Source organism: Erythrolamprus reginae, chromosome 2 (genome assembly GCF_031021105.1).
Source record: "Erythrolamprus reginae isolate rEryReg1 chromosome 2, rEryReg1.hap1, whole genome shotgun sequence".
Taxonomy (NCBI): domain Eukaryota; kingdom Metazoa; phylum Chordata; class Lepidosauria; order Squamata; family Dipsadidae; genus Erythrolamprus; species Erythrolamprus reginae.
In genome coordinates this window covers 32,977,942-32,997,731 of record NC_091951.1, presented here as the reverse complement: position 1 = coordinate 32,997,731, position 19,790 = coordinate 32,977,942, and the positions used below count along the sequence as shown (strand labels likewise).

At 44.7% G+C, this 19,790-nt stretch overlaps 1 protein-coding gene across 4 annotated transcripts in view; it reads left to right on the top strand.

Moving 5' to 3' along the window:
* EHMT2 (euchromatic histone lysine methyltransferase 2) overlaps positions 1–19,790 on the top strand; it is a 65,859-nt gene that overhangs the window by 28,573 nt on the left and 17,496 nt on the right. For 3 of the 4 annotated variants that reach the window (XM_070737686.1, XM_070737684.1, XM_070737683.1), the window contains exons 10-22: positions 1,037–1,138; positions 2,066–2,211; positions 3,030–3,173; positions 5,241–5,470; positions 6,948–7,139; positions 7,400–7,482; positions 8,515–8,621; positions 9,892–10,014; positions 11,404–11,505; positions 11,613–11,717; positions 12,923–13,077; positions 13,362–13,529; positions 17,216–17,360. In XM_070737686.1, the coding sequence (XP_070593787.1) occupies positions 1,037–1,138; positions 2,066–2,211; positions 3,030–3,173; positions 5,241–5,470; positions 6,948–7,139; positions 7,400–7,482; positions 8,515–8,621; positions 9,892–10,014; positions 11,404–11,505; positions 11,613–11,717; positions 12,923–13,077; positions 13,362–13,529; positions 17,216–17,360 (1,802 nt within the window). The remainder of the gene's footprint in view (positions 1–1,036; positions 1,139–2,065; positions 2,212–3,029; positions 3,174–5,240; positions 5,471–6,947; positions 7,140–7,399; positions 7,483–8,514; positions 8,622–9,891; positions 10,015–11,403; positions 11,506–11,612; positions 11,718–12,922; positions 13,078–13,361; positions 13,530–17,215; positions 17,361–19,790) is intronic. The other variant, XM_070737685.1, reaches the window with a different exon arrangement.

Sequence of the window (19,790 nt, the reverse complement as noted above, 5' to 3'; positions counted from 1 at the left end):
TGCATAAGGTAATCAAGAGATTCAATCAACTGCTCCAACCATTATCAGAGAAACACAAGAGAGTCCTCAATGAAAGGTCCCAAATTTTTGTTGCTAGGCAAAACCATTGTTAAGTGAGTTTCCTCCCATTTTACAACCTTTCTTGCCACAGCCATTAAGCGAATCACTGCCGTTGTTAAGCTAGTCTCACGGTTGTTAAGTGAATCTGGCCTCCCCATTGACTTTTCCTGTCAGAAGATCACAAAAAACAGGAATCCTATGATCCCAGGATGATCCAATGGTTGCCAAATGTCTAAATTTTGATCACTTGACTGGGGATGCAGAAATGGTTGTAAATGGTCATAAATCTCTCTTTTTTTGCCTGCCGTTGTGACTTTGAACTGCCACTAAATCAATGGTTTTAAGTCAGGGACTACCTGGAATACATAAGTAGTCCTCAACTTATGACCACCAATGAGCCCAACATGTTTGTTGCTGAATGAAACACATGCTAAGTGAGTTTTCCCCCATTCTGTGACCTTTCTTGCCACAGCCGTTAAGTGAATCACTGCCGTTGTTAAGCTAGTCACAGGGTTGTTAAGTGAATCTGGCCTCCCCATTGACTTTTCCCGTCAGAAGGTCACAAAGGGGGAATCACATGATCCTGGGACATTGCAATTGTCATAAATATGAATCAATTACCAAGCAGTCGAATTTTGATCACATGACTGACCATGCTGCAACGGTTGTTAAGGGTCAAAAATGGTCATAAGTCACTTTTTTTTTCAGTGCTGTTGCAACTTTGATTATTTATCCCATTTCTAGGCCTTTGAACGGTCACTAGATGAAAACATTTTACGTTGAGAATTATCTGCAGCTGTCGACCTGATCTGAAAATATTTAAGAGATTGCAAAACCTGAAGGGGCTGCTGGTTTCATTCAGAACCTCTAGAGGTTGTGAATCGGAATTACTGAACGAAAAGAAATAAAAAAGCATCTGATGGATGTACTTTTCCTCACAGGGGAATTTTTCCCTTTCTCTTATTTCCTCCCTTAGGTCTGAATGGCGGCCCGTCAGACCCCCAGAGCGAGTATACAGAGGTGCCTCTTAGCTGCCTGGAGCTCCCCAACGAGGTGGCCCTGTCCCCCAACAATGCCGGTGTGTGCCCCAACCCATCCCTCCTCTTCTTTCGGAGTAGTGGGTTCAAGAATTCAAGCCGTGTTGACTTTGAGCAGGGGTCTCTAGCCTTGGCCACTTCATTTATTTATTATTACCATATTTTTCAGAGTATAAGACACACCTTAGTTTTTTGGGGGGGAAATAGGGAAAAGAATCTGCTTACCAATAGTCATCTGGCTAGCGTCCTTAGTCTAGTCAGCTTCAGCAAATTATTTTACACCCCCCCCCCCCCCCAGTTATGGCTTTAAAAAAACTTTACTCAGAGAGAGTAACAAGGAAAGATCTTGCAAGCCAGTAAGAGCTGGGAACATCATTAGCACCTGGAAAGAAACATTCAGAGCAAGTAGAGCAATGGAAAAATCCCTGCAAAGACTTAGGGTTTAGAAAACATTCTTCGCAGAGAGTAACAATGAAAGAGCTTGCAAGCCAGTAAGAGCTGGGAAGATTGTTAGCACCTGATTAGGGCTGGGGAAAAAAGCTTTGAGAAAAGCTACATTCAGAACATGAGACGAACCTGAATTTTAAGCCTCTTTTAGGGAGGAAAAAGGTGCGTCTTATACAGTACTTAAATTTATAGGCCGCCCTTCTCCTAATGGACTCAGGGCAGCGTACAAAGATGAAACAGAGATATAAAATTTTAAAACCCCATTTGTGGACTTGTGGACTTCAACTCCCAGAATTCCTCAGCCAGCTGGGATCCTGATCCTCAGATCATGGCTGGCTGAGGAATTCTGGGAGTTGAAGTCCACCACTCGTAAAGTTACCATGGTAGGAGAGCCTAATTTACAGCATCTAATAAACTTAGGGATGCCCAAGCTTAGCCTGGATGGGCAAAAACAAGGACCTGAATGGCTGACAAGTAGGTTTTCCCCAGGAGACGCATCATCTCCCTCTCCCCCTTCCCAGGTGTGTCTAATGAGACAAGTTCGATGGAAACCGAACGCTTTGAGGAACTTCCTCTGTGTTCTTGCCGCATGGAAGCCCCAACCATTGAGCGGCTTAGCCAGCAGGCTGGAAATAAATGCATGGCAACAGAGAGTGCTGATGGGGAGGTAAGTAAGGCTAAAGAATCCAGGAAGAAGGGGCTCCAGATGACTTTACTGAAGTCCTTTCCATTTTGCCCTATTGATTTTTAAGTCAAAACATTCATTGCAGCTCCTCTATTGCTTCTAAATAATGATAATGAGGATTCTGTCCAATGCAAATAGCCCTCAACCCAATTTATTATAAGCTGAAATGTATTAAATTTTAGCTCAGTGGTTCTCAACCTTTCTAGTACCACGACCCCTTAATATAGTTCCTCATGTTGTGGTGACCCCCAACCATAAGTCTAGCACAAATTCTCCCAACAGAGCTTTAAGCTGATTGACAGGAACGTCAGAGGAACACCCCCACAGTAAACATCAAGATTGTAAAAATATGTTCCAGTGTACCAGAATAAAAGCTTTAGTTCCTAACACCATGGGAAATTTATATTTTCCCATTATCTTAGGCAACCCCTGTGAAACAGTCATTCGACCCCCAAAGGGATCCCAATCTCCTGGTTGAGAACCACTGTTTTAGCTGAAGATGGCAAGCTTGGCATCTGAATAAAATGGGTCGTCTTTTGCTCAGCTGAGTGTCTCCTGCTGTCTGAAACAAAGTAGCTTAGCTCCCCAGTGCAGTGTTTTTCAATCCGAGGGGGTTTTAAGATGTGTGAACTTCAACTCCCAGAATTCCATAGCTGACATGGTTGACTGAGGAATTCTGGGAGTTGAAGTCCCTACATCTTAAAGTCACCAAGGTTGAAACATTACCCTAATAATTTACCTCAGTGGGAAATTATGGCCCAGAAAAAGGTAGAGACAGCTTCTCCTTTCTGCCTTTACAGCTAAATGGCTGCAGCAGCAGCATCTTGAAGCAAGAAACGATGCGTCCATCCAGTCGGGTTCCCCTCATGATCCTGTGCGAAACCCATCGCACCCGGATGGTGAAGCATCATTGCTGCCCTGGATGTGGCTACTTCTGCACGGCGGTGAGGAACGAAAATCAGCAGGCGTGTGGGGACCCGATAATGGGGTGAGAGGGTCACCATCCACCCTCTGGGGACATTTGAGGGGCAGAGTGCAGCCCTGTGACTGTCTCTACCTGAATGAATCCGTTGGTGGCCATTTTGAATGAAGGCCTAGCACAGTGATGGCAAACCAGAGCCATATCTGCTGGCACACGAACCATTGTCCTAGCTCAGCTCCAACATGCATGTGTGTGTCAGCCAGCGGATTTTTGGCACACACAGAGGCTCTGGCGTTAGGCATGGGGGAATTGAGGCATTCCCCCCCCTCTCCCCCAGGCCTATACAATTTATGTATGGTATGTCTGTGTGTATGTCTGGTTTAATAATGGGGTTTTTAAATGTTTTTTAAATCTATTAGATTTGTCATGAATTGTTTTATTGTATGCTGTGAGCCGGCCCGAGTTTATGCAGAGGGGCGGCATACAAATCTAGTTGATTGATTGATTGATTGATTTTTGGGTTCCAGAGAGACTCTGGAGGGATGGGGGAAGGCGTTTTTACCCTCCCTCAACTCCAAGGAAGCCTTTGGAGCCTGGGGATGGTGAAACACAAGTCTACTGGCCCCACCAAAAGTTGGGAAACAGGCTGTTTCTAGCCTCCAGAGGGCCTCCAGGAGGTGGGGGAAGGGTTTTTGACCTCCCCAGGCATTGAATTATGGGTGTGAGGACTCGCGCATGTGTGATAGCGGTCGTGCACACTCTTTTGGCACCTGAGGGAAAAAAGGTTTGCCATCACTGGCCTAGAATATAAGAAGAGCCGTGCTGAATTGGGCCAAAGCCCATCGAGTCCAGCATTCTGTGTCACACGGTGGCCCTGTCAGGCCCAAAGTCATTATGTGAAGTCCAAGGTGGGCCTGACACAGTTTGGGAGTGAGAGAGAGAGAGAGAGATGCCACCACACATTCCTTTCTCTAGATGCTATAGTAACAAACACAGGAAGGAATCAGGAATCCTGCATAGGATTGGCCCTCATGACTGCACTTGTGGGCGTGGCAATGTGAGATGGGGTTTTGACCCGGATGTAGTCTAAGAGTTGGAATGATTCCAGTCGAATCCAGACATGGCAGTTAATAAATCCTCCCCGGTGAGAAGCACAGGGGTGGAATTGTTTTATTTCTCGGAATGCCGTTTTGGTTCGCTAACAGGCCCACCAATTGTACATGGGGATCTTGAGCAGAAAGAGAAGGCTAAACCCTCCCTTTCCCTTGACCCCCAACAAAAGGTACCCAAGGGAATCCTGCCTGCCCCAACCAACATAGAGGCGGCACTTGGACATCCATTTCAATAACCTCAATTCATTTCAATAGCCTCAAGGTCAATTAAAACCAAAATGATCAGGGGTCTAGAAACCAAGACTTACGAAGAGAGACTGCGGGAACTGGGCATGGATAACCTAGAGAAAAGGAGGGCCAGAGCGGACATGATAGCAGTCTACAGGTATATGAAGGGTTGCCACAGAGAGGAGGGGATCACTTTATTCTCCAGGGCACCGGAGGGCCGGTCGAGGAACAACAGCTGGAAGCTGACCAAGGAGAGATTCAACCTGGAAATAAGGAAGAACTTCCTGACGGTCAGAACGATCAACCAGTGGAACAACCTACCAGCGGACGTTGTGAACTCCAATACTCTGGACATTTTAAAGAGGAAATTGGACTGCCATTTGGCTGGGATGCTATAGGGTTCCTGCTTAGGCAGGGGGTTGGACTTGATGACCTGCATGGTCCCTTCCAACTCTAACAATAAATAAATAAAATAAATAAATAAATAGAAGAAAGCCTGCCTAGGTTGATCAGGAAAGTAGAGAGGACCAGGCTTCAGTTACCTCTGAGCCTAGTCATTCTGGAGAATTTGGCTGTTTACTGTTGGCTATCCAGTAACCTTCCAAATGTTGGGAAATTACAATCCCCAACAGTCTTGGCGAGTAGAGGAATGTCCAGTAGAGGAGTCCTAGGAATTGTTGCAGAGTGATAATATACGCATGGTGTGGCTGGACCATCAGATCCCTGACAGCTGTTTTCCTTTTTTTCAGGGCACCTTTCTGGAGTGCCACCCGGACTTCCGAGTGGCCCACCGCTTCCACAAGGCCTGCGTTTCCCAGCTTAATGGCATGATCTTCTGTCCACATTGTGGAGAAGATGCTTCGGAGGCCCAGGAGATCACCATAGCCAAGGCGGACACCTCCACGCCTGTCCCCATCCCACCGTCACATAGCCACAGCGCTTCCGAATCCACTGGCCGTGCTGACACCACCCAGCCCAGGTGAGTAGGCTACTCCTGGTAGGAATCCCAATAGCTAGGTTTTCAGAAAATAAAAGGATATGTATTTTTTAATGTATAAATGGAATCATTTTAGTTAATGCTAAAAGTCTCCAGTATCACTCTCAAGCTGTAAAACAACAGTAAGGTGTTATCGCATTTTTATGACTAGGGGACTTCAACTCCCAGAATTCCTAATCCAGCTATGCTGAAGAATTCTGAGAATTGACTTCTGTGCTGGCTTAGGAATTCTGGGAGTTGAAGTCCCCTAGTCATAAAGGGGCCATCGTTCCCTACTCCCTCAGAGGATGCAGAAATTCAATCTACATCCTCATGGTCCTAGAAACATAGAAATATAGAAGACTGGCGGCAGAAAAAGACCTCATGGTCCATCTATTATTATTATTATTATTATTATTATTATTATTATTATTATTATTATTATTATTTATTGGATTTATATGCCGCCCCTCTCTGAAGACTCTAGTCTGCCCTTATACTATTTCCTGTATTTTATCTTAGAATGGATATATGTTTATACCAGGCATGTTTAAATTCAGTTACTTTGGATTTACCAACCACGTCTGCTGCAAGTTTCTTCCAAGGATCTAGTAATCTTTCAGTAAAATAATATTTTCTCATGTTGCTTTTGATCTTTCCTCCAACTAACTTCAGATTGTGTTCCCTTGTTTTCGTGTTCACTTTCCTATTAAAAGCACTTCCCTCCTCAACCTTATTTAACCCTTTGACATATTTAAATGTTTCAATCATGTCCCCCCTTTTCCTTCTGTCCTCCAGACTATACAGATTGAGCTCATTAAGTCTTTCCTGATACGTTTTATGCTTAAGACCTTCCACCATTCTTGTAGCCCGTCTTTGGACCCGTTCAATTTTGTCAATATCTTTTTGTAGGTGAGGTCTCCAGAACTGAACATAGTATTCCAAATGTGGTCTCACCAGCGCTCTATATAGCGGGATCACAATCTCCCTCTTCCTGCTTGTTATACCTCTAGCTATGCAGCCAAGCATCCTACTTGCTTTTCCTACCGGTCGACCACACTGCTCACCCATTTTGAGACTGTCAGAAATCACTACCCCTAAATCCTTCTCTTTTGAAGTTTTTGCTAACACAGAACTGCCAATAAAATGTGATAAAAATTCAGACTCTCGACAATTGGCTTGTATTTATGATGGTTGCAGTGTCCCGAGTTCGATCCTCTTTTGTGACTTTGTGACAAAGTCGAAGGGGATTTCAGATTCACTTCACGACCGTGTTACTAAGTTAACAACTGCAGTGATTCCCTTAATGACTGTAGCAAGGAAAAACGTAAAATTAGATAAAACTTCACTGAACTGTCTTGCTGAACAGAAATCTGTGGCTCAATTGTGGTCATAAGTCGAGGACTACTTCTATTACGACACTATGATTTCTTAACTTGGAATCTTTCTTACTGCTCTGTTTGGCCTCTTCTTCCCTCAGTGCTCGGATGCGTGGGGGCTCAGGTGTTGAACACCCGCCGGATGACACGGTGGGCTTCAGCGGCCCAGGTATTGATAGCGCAGGACCACAGCTGACTCTTCCCAATGGGGCTGTGCTGTCAGCACAAGGATTGCCAGCGGGGGCTGGACGGGAGCAGCTAGAGCGAGCCCTGGTGGTACAGGAATCCGAAAGGTAAGTAAGCCATTATTCCTATCTTCTCTGCCTTGATGGTAAGACTATGATTATTCTTAGCATTATTCTAGCAAACATTCATTGTCTGATAGCAGAGATTCAGGCTTGGCAACGAAGGAAGGTGAGAATGCTTAAATGGGTGCCAAGTTGCCATAATTTTCCCTTTCGGCCCTGTCTTTTGCCTTTCCACAGTTTGCCTTTCTCTCCAATCTTCATTTGCCTTACTCTCTTTGATCCCTCTCTCCTCTCATCGCTCCCAGGCGCAAGAAGCTGCGATTCCATCCACGTCAGCTCTACCTCTCCGTTAAGCAAGGGGAACTGCAGAAAGTGGTCCTGATGTTATGTAAGTTGCCACTTCCCTGCTGGAATGTGGAGACCAGCAATAGCAGGGATATCAAACTCGATTTCATTGAGGGCCGCATCAGGGTTGTGTTTGACCTCGGGGGAGTGGGGGGGGCCTCAGAGGGTGTAACCAGGGTTTGTGTGCCAGCTTGACATAACTTGTGCCTAGGGAGCCTGTGGTGGCCCAAGCGCTCGGCCAGCAAAAATGGGCTCCCGAGCTCTGCTTTTGGCTGCAATCCTCTACTGGTGAAAACGGAGCTTGGGGAGAGCTGTTTTTGCCGGCAGAGGCACCGCAGACTGGTTCTTCGCTATTTCCAGGGCAGCACCTCGGGTCACATATAAGCATCTGGCCTGTGGGCCTTAATTTGACAACCCTGGGGTAATATGGATAAGGGAACTCTATGTCAGTTATGGCGAACCTTTTTTCCCTTGGGTGCTGAAAGAGCATGTTTGCACGCTATCGCGCATGCGTGAGTGCCCACACCCATAATTCAATTGCTGGGGTGGGCATAAACAGCTCCCCCACCCACGGAGGCTCTCTGGAGGCCGGAAATGGCCTGTTTCCCAACTTCTGGTGTGCCCAGTAGATTTGTGGAGTCGGGCGAGGGTAAAAAAACCCACCCCCACCCCGGAGGCTTTCTGGAAGCCAAAAACGCCCTCCCACAATTTCTGTGAGCCAAAAATCAGCTGGCTGGCACATACATGCATGTTGGAGCAATGTTGCTAGGGCAACGGCTCGCGTGCCAGCAGATATGGCTCTGCGTGCCACCCATGGCGTCCATGCCATAGGTTCACCATCGTTGCTATAAACGTTTTTCAATCTTAGCAGCTTTAAAATGTCTGGACTTCAACTCCCAGAATTCCCTGGCCAGCCATGAAGAGTTTGCAAAAGAGAGATTTTTTTTTCAATGCTAAAATGCTAAATTCAGGGTTAAATTTTACCATTTTATTTTCATGAATCTAGCCTATTGGTGCAATTGTTCGTCCTCTTTTTCATTGGAGCGCACATCATCTCTTTTTTTTCTTCTCTCAGTAGACAGCTTAGACCCCAATTTCCAGACTGAGCAACAAAGCAAGCGCTTCCCACTGCATGCTGCAGCACAGAAGGGCTACATGGAAATCTGCCATGTTTTGCTGCAGGTTTGTATGCATGTGTGTGTGTGAATAAACCTGGGCTTCTGGGTTCTACTGGGCTTTCCTTTTTTTCCTTCGTATGTCCTGGGCTTGACTTGGTGAATGATCTTGCAGTCTCATTCATATAAAAGTTCTCTTGTATGGTGTCCTGTCCTGTTTTGGGGGTTTTTTTGGCGGGCGGGTGTTGTGGTTGGCTCTGGCCCAGCTCCTGCCCCAGGGAATGTGGAGGTGGAGGCAGGGGAAACGTCAACATGTCCTAGGCCTGTTTTGTTGCCGGCAGAGTCAGGGAGTGCAGTTTCCTCGGACGAAGAAAAAGGTGGGGGAGACTTGGAAGAGGGTGGCTTGACACAAAGCCCAGGAAGCCAATCACCATTATCTTTGGTCGATTCGGATGACGAAGTGTTGGACCCACGCAGGCGCAGACTTATGCATCGAAGAGACCAATTACAGGAGATAAGAGAGGCCACCTGTGTTTGGGTGGGGCACCAGTAATTAGAGCTGCTGCTATAAATAGCAGCGTGCTAGTTTGGCTGTTGTGGAAGATTATCTGATCGCAGTTCTTCAGGATCGTGCCTCGCTGTTTCTGAACTTTGTTTGTGGATTTTTCACGCCTTTGACACCAAAGCAGAGTAAAGTGTGTGTGTGTTTCACTTCGTGGGAAGAAGGAGGGCTGTGACGTTTCTTCACAGCTACTAGCTAAGTACTTAAGGACTGATTAAGGGACTTGTACAGCCTACAAGGTTGTTTTGGGGAAGAGTGCTCTGTGCAATACAAAAAAGGGTGCTTTGTTTCTTTTGAATTTTGTGATAAAGGACATTGTTTTGAATTTTCAAACGTGTGTGTGTCTGAAATTTGTACCCCTGAATTTTCGGGAGGCTTCTACCAGAGAGCCCGGCAGAACAGCGGGGGTGGTGTTTTGCTGGGTTTTTTTGCCTCGTAAACAAGTGTTCTCTTCTTGAACTACTTTTCTATACGTTCCACGCCTTTCCTTAAAAAGTGCTAATTAACAAGCTCTGCTCTGGGACCTTAATTAATTGATTAGAACCTTCCTGGCAGTCTAAGACATGTTGCTGAAACTGACCAGTCCTTAATCAGTTTGGCATTGAAGACTTTTGTTGTCCTAAATATACGCACTCGTGGCAAAATTATTTTTTCTTAACCCGGGAATTGCAAACTTGTTGCTATCCAAGGACATAAACTAGGACTACCTATATGCCACTTTAAACAAGTCCACAAATCAATTAGTAATAAATCGTTGTTGTTTCTTCTCTGGCAGGCTGGAGCCAACATAAATACAGTGGACAAGTTGCGTCGAACCCCTTTAATGGAAGCGGTGGCAAACAACCATGTGGAGCTAGCACGCTACTTGGTCAAGAAGGGTGGTTGTGTGTACACAAAGGTCAGGAGAAAAATGATTTTAGTAATGGAAGGAAAGCTGTGTGGGAGGAGGGTATTTTATTTCTTAAAAGGGATCAGTGCAGGGGACTGTTTCTTCTGGGACAGTCTTGTCTTTAATAGATATGTGACAAGCTGAAATTGCATGTGTTCAGTTGTTTCAATACACAATAATTTTACTTCTATATTGTCTTGCTGCTTTTAAAAAGACAAGACTCTTCCAAATAACATGATGAAATATATTTGATTGCATCATTTCTTTGCACCATGTGCTATGTTCGAGAAAAATCATACTATGGTGGAGGAATAAATATGTGTGTATTAACTGACTGAATGTTAAAATAATTTCTCTTCAAAAACTTGACATTCAACCTCAACAATGCTTTTTTAAAAATCTTTATTTTTTTATAACTAAACAGTATTTAATCTTAAGAAAATCAAACACAGAAACTGAGAAAGGAAAAGAAAAAAGCCCCTATCTTTTATATTTAATTAATAGTCACTAGTTCACTACTGAAACTTCTATAATATTTCTCAACCTTGACAATTTTAAGATGGGCAAATTTCAACTCGCAGAATTTATTGGCAAGCATGGGAATTGAAGTCCGCACATCCTAAAGTTGCCAAGATTGAGAAATACTAAATAAATAACATAATATATTATTGTAAGATGTCACAGAATTGATTTCTGCCACAGTAACATATACTGATTAAAAAAAATAAAGGGAACACTCAAATAACACATCCTAGATCTGAATGAATAAAATATTCTTATTGAATATTTCATTTGCACAACTATTTCATTTGCACAACAGCATGTGAAATTGATTGTCAATCAGTGTTGCTTCCTAAATGGACAGTTTGATTTCACAGAAGTTTGATTTACTTGGAGTTATATTCTGTTGTTTAAGTATGGCCTTTATTTTTTTGAGCAGTGTATATTGCTACATCCTTTGGTAGAAAATGTTACCTTTTCCAAAACAGACTACACATTTCCAACAACCTGGATTAACAGTGATATTCCAGCTGGTTTAGTAAAATAACTCAGTGACAGGGTTAAACAGGTTTATATTAGGCTTGGTTGTTTCAACCATGGTTTGTTGAGCCTGTCAGAATGGGCTGGATTCCACATAATACTAAGCCATTGTGTGCAAGCCATATCAACTGGGCTTATCAAACATCTGAGCTAGAGCCAAAAACAAAATCCCACAAAGATTAATGTAATGCATGAATCTAGAATGTGACGCTGCTTCATGTGAGACACGAGTTCAGGATTCCATCACTGTTTTATAAGAATGATAAAAGTAGGGTGGGAATCACTATGGGGAGAGGAAGAGCCTGCGTGCAACTTAAATCAATGCTATTTCATTTTCCCTGATGTTACTGCCAAAAGGAGGATGATGGATCTACCTGTCTTCATCACGCTGCCAAGAATGGAAATGTGGAGATGGTCAGCTTGCTCCTTTCTACGGGGCAGGTGGATGTCAACGCCCAGGTAAGTGGGGAGGCTGGTTTCCCTTGGCTGCTGACAGTGGCTATCAGCTTCACCCATCTCTCCCTGGGCCTTTCACACAATGCTTGTTCTTCCTGCCCTTTGTTTAGGATAATGGAGGTTGGACTCCCATTATCTGGGCTGCCGAGCATAAGCACATTGAGGTGATCCGTATGTTGCTCACCCGAGGAGCTGACGTCACCTTGACTGACAATGTACGTGAGTTTGGGTTTCCTGGCGAAGCACTAAGTTTTATAAAGTTAAGAGAAAACAGAAATGAGTGAGATTTAGTTTCCAGGAGCCAGAACTGTAGCCTGAGGGGTATGAAATCTCAGATTGGATTTATCTGTATAACAGAATGGATACAGCTAGCAATTAATAATAATAATTAATAATAATAATAATAATAATAATAATAATTTATTAGATTTGCATGGCGCCCCTCTCTGAAGACTCGGGGCGGCTCACAACAATAATAAAAACAATATTCCAGCGAAAACAAATCTAATATTAAAAAAATTATATTTAAAAAGCAAACAACACATGCATACCCAAACATAAATGTAAAAAAAAAAAAAAGACTGGGGGAAAGGTGTCTCAACTCCCCCATGCCTGGCGGTATAGATGGGTCTTGAGTAGTTTACGAAAGACAAGGAGGGTGGGGGCAATTCTAATCTTTGGAGGGAGTTGATTCCAGAGGGCTGGGGCCGCCACAGAGAAGGCTCTTCCCCTGGGGCCCGCCAAATGACATTGTTTAGTCGACAGGACCCAGAGAAGGCCAACTTTGTGGGACCTTATCGGTGGCTGGGATTCGTGCGGTAGCAAGTGGTTCCGGAGGTACTCTGGTCCAAGTTAGCTGAAGTAGCCTGCACTGCTGCACTCTAACCATTGCACCACCCTGGCTTTTCTCGAGTAGGGTAGGATAGGGTAGAGCAGAACAGAACAGAATAGAATTCTTTAGTGGCCAAGAAAAGATACATTGGTCAAGAATCATGATAATCACTTAATGATTATCATAGAGTACAAATAAGCAATAAATAAATACAACACAAATACACAAATGCAAATAAGCAAGGGGGAAGGTGAGTAAAAGGAATCACATGGTAGGTATGGCAGTGCCATTGAAGTCTCATTCAGTCCCGAGTCCTCGGAGAGGGGTGGCATACAAATCTAATTAATTATTATTAATTATTATTATTTTTGTACACGCATGCAATATTCATGGACATTCAGGCTTTGGGTCTGCTAGTCAGGGTTGACATCTTGACTTTTTTGGCTCCCTCCTATGGCAACTGCTGAGAGCAATAGAGGAGACCTTCTGCAGATCTTTATTGGCCTCCACGAGGGAACATACAGAAGTTTGGATGCCTGTCCTGTTGCCTTTCACTTTTCTCTAATGCCTTCCTCTCCTTCTATCCAGGAAGAGAACATCTGCTTGCACTGGGCCTCCTTCACAGGAAGTGCAGAGATTGCCGAAGTCTTACTTAACGCCCAGTGTGATATCCACGCCGTCAATTTCCACGGAGACACGCCTCTGCATATAGCTGCCCGGGAGAGCTACCACGATTGTGTCCTGTAAGCAACAGGCAGGAATGAGTAACAAGCGTCAAGTTTCCGTTTTGGGTCCTGTATCGCAAGATTGGGTGGTGGCGGTGAAGATTAACCGTTGCAAGGCCTCTGCATTTAATCCAGTGGTCTTCAACCTTGGCAACTTTAAGACTTTATGGACTTCAACTCCCAGAGTTCCACAGCCAACTCAGCTGTCTGAAGAACTTTAGGAGTTGAAGCCCACATGTCTTAAAGTTGCCAAAGTTGAAGACCCCTGTTCTCATCTTACTGCACCCTTCTTCCTCACACAGCTTGTTCCTGTCAAGGGGAGCCGACACTGAAATACGGAACAAGGAGGGGGATTTGCCGGTGGACCTGACCTTGGAGAACTCGGATGTTTGGTTTGCCCTTCAACTCAATCGCAAGATCCGCCAAGGCATCCTTAACCGTTCTGTGCGCACAGAGCGCATCATCAGCAGGTAAGGTGGTCGGGTTGAAGCCAGGGTGTCAAACTTGATTTCATTGAGGGCCGCATCTGGTTGTGTTTGACTGGGGTGGGCGTGGCCAGCTCAACGTCACTTGTGTCCAGTGCAAGCAGATGTTCTCTTTTGTGGCCGCTCAGGAAATAAGTCAGGCGTGGGAAGAGTTTTGTGGCTCCCGATGCTTTTTTTTTTCTGTGGGAAACAGGTACTTCCCAACCTTAATAGAATAGTAGAGTTGGAAGGGACCATGGATGTTTTCTAGTCCAAGCCCCCTTCAGTTAGGAAATCTGTTCTGCCGGCGTGTCTCAACCACCCGTAATTACAGGGTAATTAGTCCAGGAAGACACACACCACAGGATAAAAGGAAAACCCAAAAGTTTTTATAAACAGAAAAACAGAACCAGCTCCCTTTTTAAATGTCAAAGGGATTTTCTGGTACACACAAGGCACAGGTTAAATGCAATCCAATTTCTCACCCAATAACTGGGAAATTGATTCCAATTCTAAAGTCGAGAGAGTCCACACACAATCTTGAATAGCACAAAAGCCACGATCTTGACGAAACAATGAATCAGATAAACTGCCATGAGGCTAAAACACCAGATTGCACTTTTATCTGTAGCACTAATTACAGCAGCCCACCCAACCACAGGTGGCCTCATTTTCTCTTGTAATAATCCTTCAGTTGTTGTCTACTATGCATCACTCTACGCATGCGTGGATGTGTCATTAATTCTTGTTCAGAATCCAAGGATGATACAGATGATTGATCTCCTCCCGGGCTGTCTACCAAACTCCCCTCTTCCCTGTCACTCATGCTTCCTTGGTCGTCAGATTCCCTTGGGAGCAAAACAGGCCTGGAGCATGTGGATGCTTCCCCCACATCCACCTGCACATTCCTTGGGGCAGGAGCTGGGCCAGAGCTAACCACAACAGAAATCCTGTACCATTTCAGACAAATGGTTGTCCAATCTCTTCTTGAAAACCTCCAGAAACAGAATAGAATTCTTTATTGGCCACACACAATGTGGCCAATATTGGACATGCAAGAAATTTGTGATTGGTGTATATGCTCTCAGTGTACATAAAATAAAATATACATTTGTCAAGAATCCTGAGATACAACAATGATTGTCATAGGGTTCAAATAAGCAATCAGGAAACAATAAAAATCTTAAGGATGCAAGCAAAAATTACAGTCATAAGTGGAAGGAGATTTATTTTTTATTTATTTATTTATTTAATTTATTTATTTATTTATTTTGTCAAACAATTATAGGGTGGTAATTTGTACAAATAAAACATTAGATAAGTAATGATAAAAAGACAATAGGATAGGGACGGTAGGCACAGTGGTGCACTTATGCACACCCCTTACAGACCTCTTAGAAAGTGGGAGAGGTCAATTGTAGATAGTCTAAGGTTAAAGGTTTTGGGATTAGGAGTAGAAACCACAGAATCAGGTAGTGCATGCCAGGCGTTGATTACTCTGTTGCTGAAGTCGTATTTTTTGCAGTCAAGTTTGGAGCGGTTGACATTTAGTTTAAATCGATTTCGTGCTCGTGTGTTGTTGCGCTTGAAGGTGAAGTAGTCGTTAACAGGCAGGACATTTTGGTATACAGTGATCCCTCTATTATCGCGAGGGTTCCTTTGCAAGACCCCTCGCGATAATCGATTATTCGCGATGTAGGGTTGCGGAAGTAAAAACACCATCTGCGCATGCGTGCCCTTTTTTTCTATGGCCGTGCATGCGTAGATGGTGGAGTTTGCATTCCCCGCCGCCCACGCAAAGGGGAAACCCCGATTCGGCTCCTCGCTGCTGCTGCGCTACCGAGCAGATCAGCTGCTGGGCGGCGGAAGGAACCTTCCCTGGGTCTTCCCCCTCTTGCTGGCGGGCGGGCGAGTGGCGGGCATCAGCGAGGAGCCGGGGTTTCCCCTTTGCGTGGGCGGCCGGGAAGACCCAGGGAAGGTTCCTTCGGCCGCCCAGCAGCTGATCTGCTCGGTAGCACAGCAGCAGCGAGGAGCCAAATCGGGGTTTCCCCTTTGCGTGCGGGGAAACCCCGATTTGGCTCCTCGCTGCTGCTGCGCTACCGAGCAGATCAGCTGCTGGGCGGCCGAAGGAACCTTCCCTGGGTCTTCCCGGCCGCCCACGCAAAGGGGAAACTCCGGCTCCTCGCTGATGCCCGCCGCTCGCCCGCCCGCCAGCAAGAGGGGGAAGACCCAGGGAAGGTTCCTTCGGCCACCCAGCAGCTGATCTGCTCGGCGCAGCAGCAGCAAGCAGACGAAGATCGGGGTTTCCCAGCCGCCCACGCAAAGGGGAAACCCCGGCTCCTCGCTGATGCCCCGCTCGCCCGCCCGCCGCCCGCCAGCAAGAGGGGGAGAGATAGAGAAAGAGAGAGAAGGAAAGAAAGAGATGAGAGAGGGAGGAAGAGAGTGTGAAAGAGGAAGAAGCAAGATAGAGAAAGAGAGAGAGAAAGAAAGATGAGAAAGGAAGGAAGAGAGTGACGTCATCGGGTGGGAAAAAATCGCGATATAGCGTTTCGCGAAGATCGAGATCGCGAAGATCGAGGGATCACTGTATGATTTTATGAACTATAATTAAGTCGGAACGGAGACGATGGAGTTGTAGGGTTGTCTAAACCAGTGTTTTTCAACCAGTGTGCCGTGGCACACTAGTGTGCCGCGAGACATGATCAGGTGTGCCGTGAAGCTCAGAGAAAGAGAGAAAGAAAGAGAAAGAGAGAGAGAAAGAAAGAAAGAAAGAGAGAAAGCAAGCAAGATAAAGAAAGAAAGCAAGAGAGAGAAAGAAAGCAAGAGAGAAAGAGAACAAGAGAGAAAGAAAGCAAGAGAGAGAGCAAGAGAAAGAAAGCAAGAGAGAGAGAGAGAGAAAGAGAGGGAGGGAAGGTGGGAAAGAGAAAGACATAGAGGGAAGTAGGGAGGGAGAGAGAAAGAGAGCAATAAAGAGGAAAGAAGAGAGAAAGAAAGAGGGATGGAGAGAGAGAGGAAAAAAAAGAGGGAGAGAGAAGGAGAGAGAAATAGAGCGAAAGGGAGGAAGAGAGAATTTTTTTGTCTAAACTTTTTTTAGCGCCCCCCCCCCCCTCTCAATGTGCCCCATGGTTTTGTAAAGGTAAAAAATGTGCCGCGGCTCAAAAAAGGTTGAAAATCACTGGTCTAAACCAAGAATTTCAAGTCTATTTCAAGAATTCCAAGATGGATGAGAAGACTAATAGTAATAGTACTGCAGCATTAGTGAATAGTTTGACAGTGGTGGGGGAATTATTTGTTTAGCAGAGTGATGACATTCGGGGAAAATCTCTCCTTGTGTCTAGTTGTCTTGGTTGTGATGGAACTCCCACAACTCCTGAAGGCAAACCGTCCCACTGGTTAATTGTTCTCACTGTCAGGAAATTTCTCCTTAGTTCTAGATTGTTTTTTTCCTTGAGTTCTTCTATTCTCCTTGCTTCTCTCTCCTAGGATTCTATGCTGTGAGAAAATAAAATAAAAGCAAAGTAAGACCAACGTTTACAAAGATCGTCCAGTTATTGTCCACAATAAATAGCTCATTTTAAGCAAGATGGAATGTCACATAGCAAGATAGAAGCAGAAGATTTAAAAAAAACAAAACAGGGCGGTGGACTTAAAAGTAGCATCCGTCATAGGTTCTGCCCTCTTTCTTTAACCAGGGACGTGGCTCGGGGCTACGAAAATGTGCCCATTCCCTGCGTCAACTCTGTGGATGATGAACCGTGTCCAGACGACTACAAGTACATCTCGGAAAACTGCGAGACCTCCACCATGAACATTGATCGCAATATCACCCACTTACAGGTATCCCTTTGATCCATCCCAAAAGCATCAGGGCTCCCAGGCACAACCAATAGTGGGGAAAGCAAAAGTCAAAGGCAAGGGGTATAGCCTGGCTCTGGACCAGTTATTTTAGCCTGGCATGGTGGCAGAGCAGATGCTTTGCCGGGCAAAATGTCTCTGATTTGATTCCTGGTGGTTCGGTTGAACAAAGTGATGGGAAGGATTCTGTTCTAAAAACTAGCAATGTTGTTAGTTAAAGGAGGTAGTACAGAAGGAGGCGGCAATCTGGTATCTAATGCGTCCACTAGAAGAAATGTTTGTAACTCAGTGTTGAACTGTAGTGACCTTGATCCTCTCTGCATTTGGTTGTTTGCTTGCAGACGTTTCATTAAACATCTGAACGGGTCCAAAGACGGGCTACAAGAATGGTGCAAAGTCTTAAGCATAAAACGTATAAGGAAAGACTTAATGAACTCAATCTGTATAGTCTGGAGGACAGAAGGAAAAGGGGGGACATGATTGAAACAATTAAATATGTTAAAGGGTTAAATAAGGTCCAGGAGGGAAGTGTTTTTAATAGGAAAGTGAACACAAGAACAAGGGGGCACAATCTGAGGTTAGTTGGGGGAAAGATCAAAAGCAACGTGAGAAAATATTATTTTACTGAAAGAGTAGTAGATCCTTGGAACAAACTTCCAGCAGACGTGGTTGGTAAATCCACAGTAACTGATTTTAAACATGCCTGGGATAAACATATATCCATCCTAAGTTAAAAATGCAGAAAAGAGTATAAGGGCAGACTAGATGGATCATGAGGTCTTTTTCTGCTTCTATGTTTCTATGTTTCTATTACTTAACTTAGTAAAAAAAGATAATTAAAAAAAGAAGGGAAAAAGCAAACCAAAAAACATCCTCTCTGGCAGCCAATACTAGACAAAAAATAAGAAGCAAAATAATAGACTTGTCGAGTAGCTACCAAGAAGAAAAGCATGTCCCCCAACAACAGTGGCAGAGCAAGCTACTACTGTGTTTCCCTGAAAATATGACCTACCCCAAAAGTAAGTCCTAGCTTGATTTTTCCATATAAGGCCTCCCTCCCAAAATAAGCTCAGGTTAAGACTCTGCCCACTCCAAGGTTTACAGGGTTAAGAAAGGCCCACGGGTAAAAATTAAGTTAGGGTGGTGACGGGAGAGGTGGAGCTGCCCTACTTACCAGGCCTTGTACAGCCAGACGCCTTGCCTTGCCTTGCCAACCCACTTCTCTGGCTGGTTGCCACCACTTGCAACCTCCATTTCACTATCAGAGACCTTCAGGAAAGGTTTTTGAAGCCAAAAAATGGGCTCCGGATTGACGCACCTGTGGCACTCCCTGGCATCATTTAACCATTCAGAGGCCTTCCAGAAAGGCCTCTGCAGCTGAGAAATGAATTCTGGATTGACACAGGCATCGCCCCCAGCCACATTTTGCCGTCAAGAGGCCTTCAGGAAAGGCCTCTGCAGCTGATAACTGAGCTTCAGATCAATCCAGACAAGCAGCCACAGAAGAAGTGGGCCACCAGTGGGCTCCTATTGGGCTGCCCCTCCCCCAAATAAGACCTAGTGCCTTTTTTTGGTGGCAAAAAAATAAGACTGGGTCTTATTTATTGGGAAACAGGTATACTGTTTACCATATTTTTCAGAGTAAAAGATGCACCTTCCACCCCTAAAAGAGGCTGAACATTTGGGTGCATCTTATACTGTGAATGCAGCTTTTTCAAAGCTTTTTTTCCCAGCCCCAACAAGGCACTAATGATCTTTACGGCTCCTAGCAGCTTGAGGGCTTTTTTCCATTGCTACTCTCTCTGAAGAAGGTTTTTTCCAGCCCTAAGTCTTTGCAGGCTTTTTTCCATTGCTACTCGCTCCGAAGAAGGTTTTTCCCGGACCTAAGTCTTAGCAAGCTTTTTTTCATTGCTACTTGCTCCAACCAGGGCATAAAATAATGTGCTGAAGCTGACCGGACTAAGGATGCTAGCCAGATGATTCCCTGGTGGGCAGATTCCCCCCCCCCTATTTTTCTCCCCAAAAACTAAGATGCGTCTTACACTCCGAAAAATACGGTATATAAACAAGCCTCATACACATTAGCATTGATGGTGTTATCAAGTCAGGTAATGAAATGTCTGCAATCAAACACCCAGAAGTTGAAGGCCTCCACATTTCTAATGCATTTACGTGCCATTACCAACATCCCAAATCAAATAATTTGATTTCAGGATCAAATCTGTGCTTTGATTAAAAATCCCTAAGCCTAGTAAGAATAGCTTATGGGATAGCCCAAAATGGCAAGAGGACTATGTTGAGCTTTTATTTATTTATTTATTACTTAGATTTGTATGCCGCCCCTCTCCGAAGACTCGGGGCGGCTCACAACATGTAAAAACAAATCATAAGCAATCAGACAAATTTAAAATA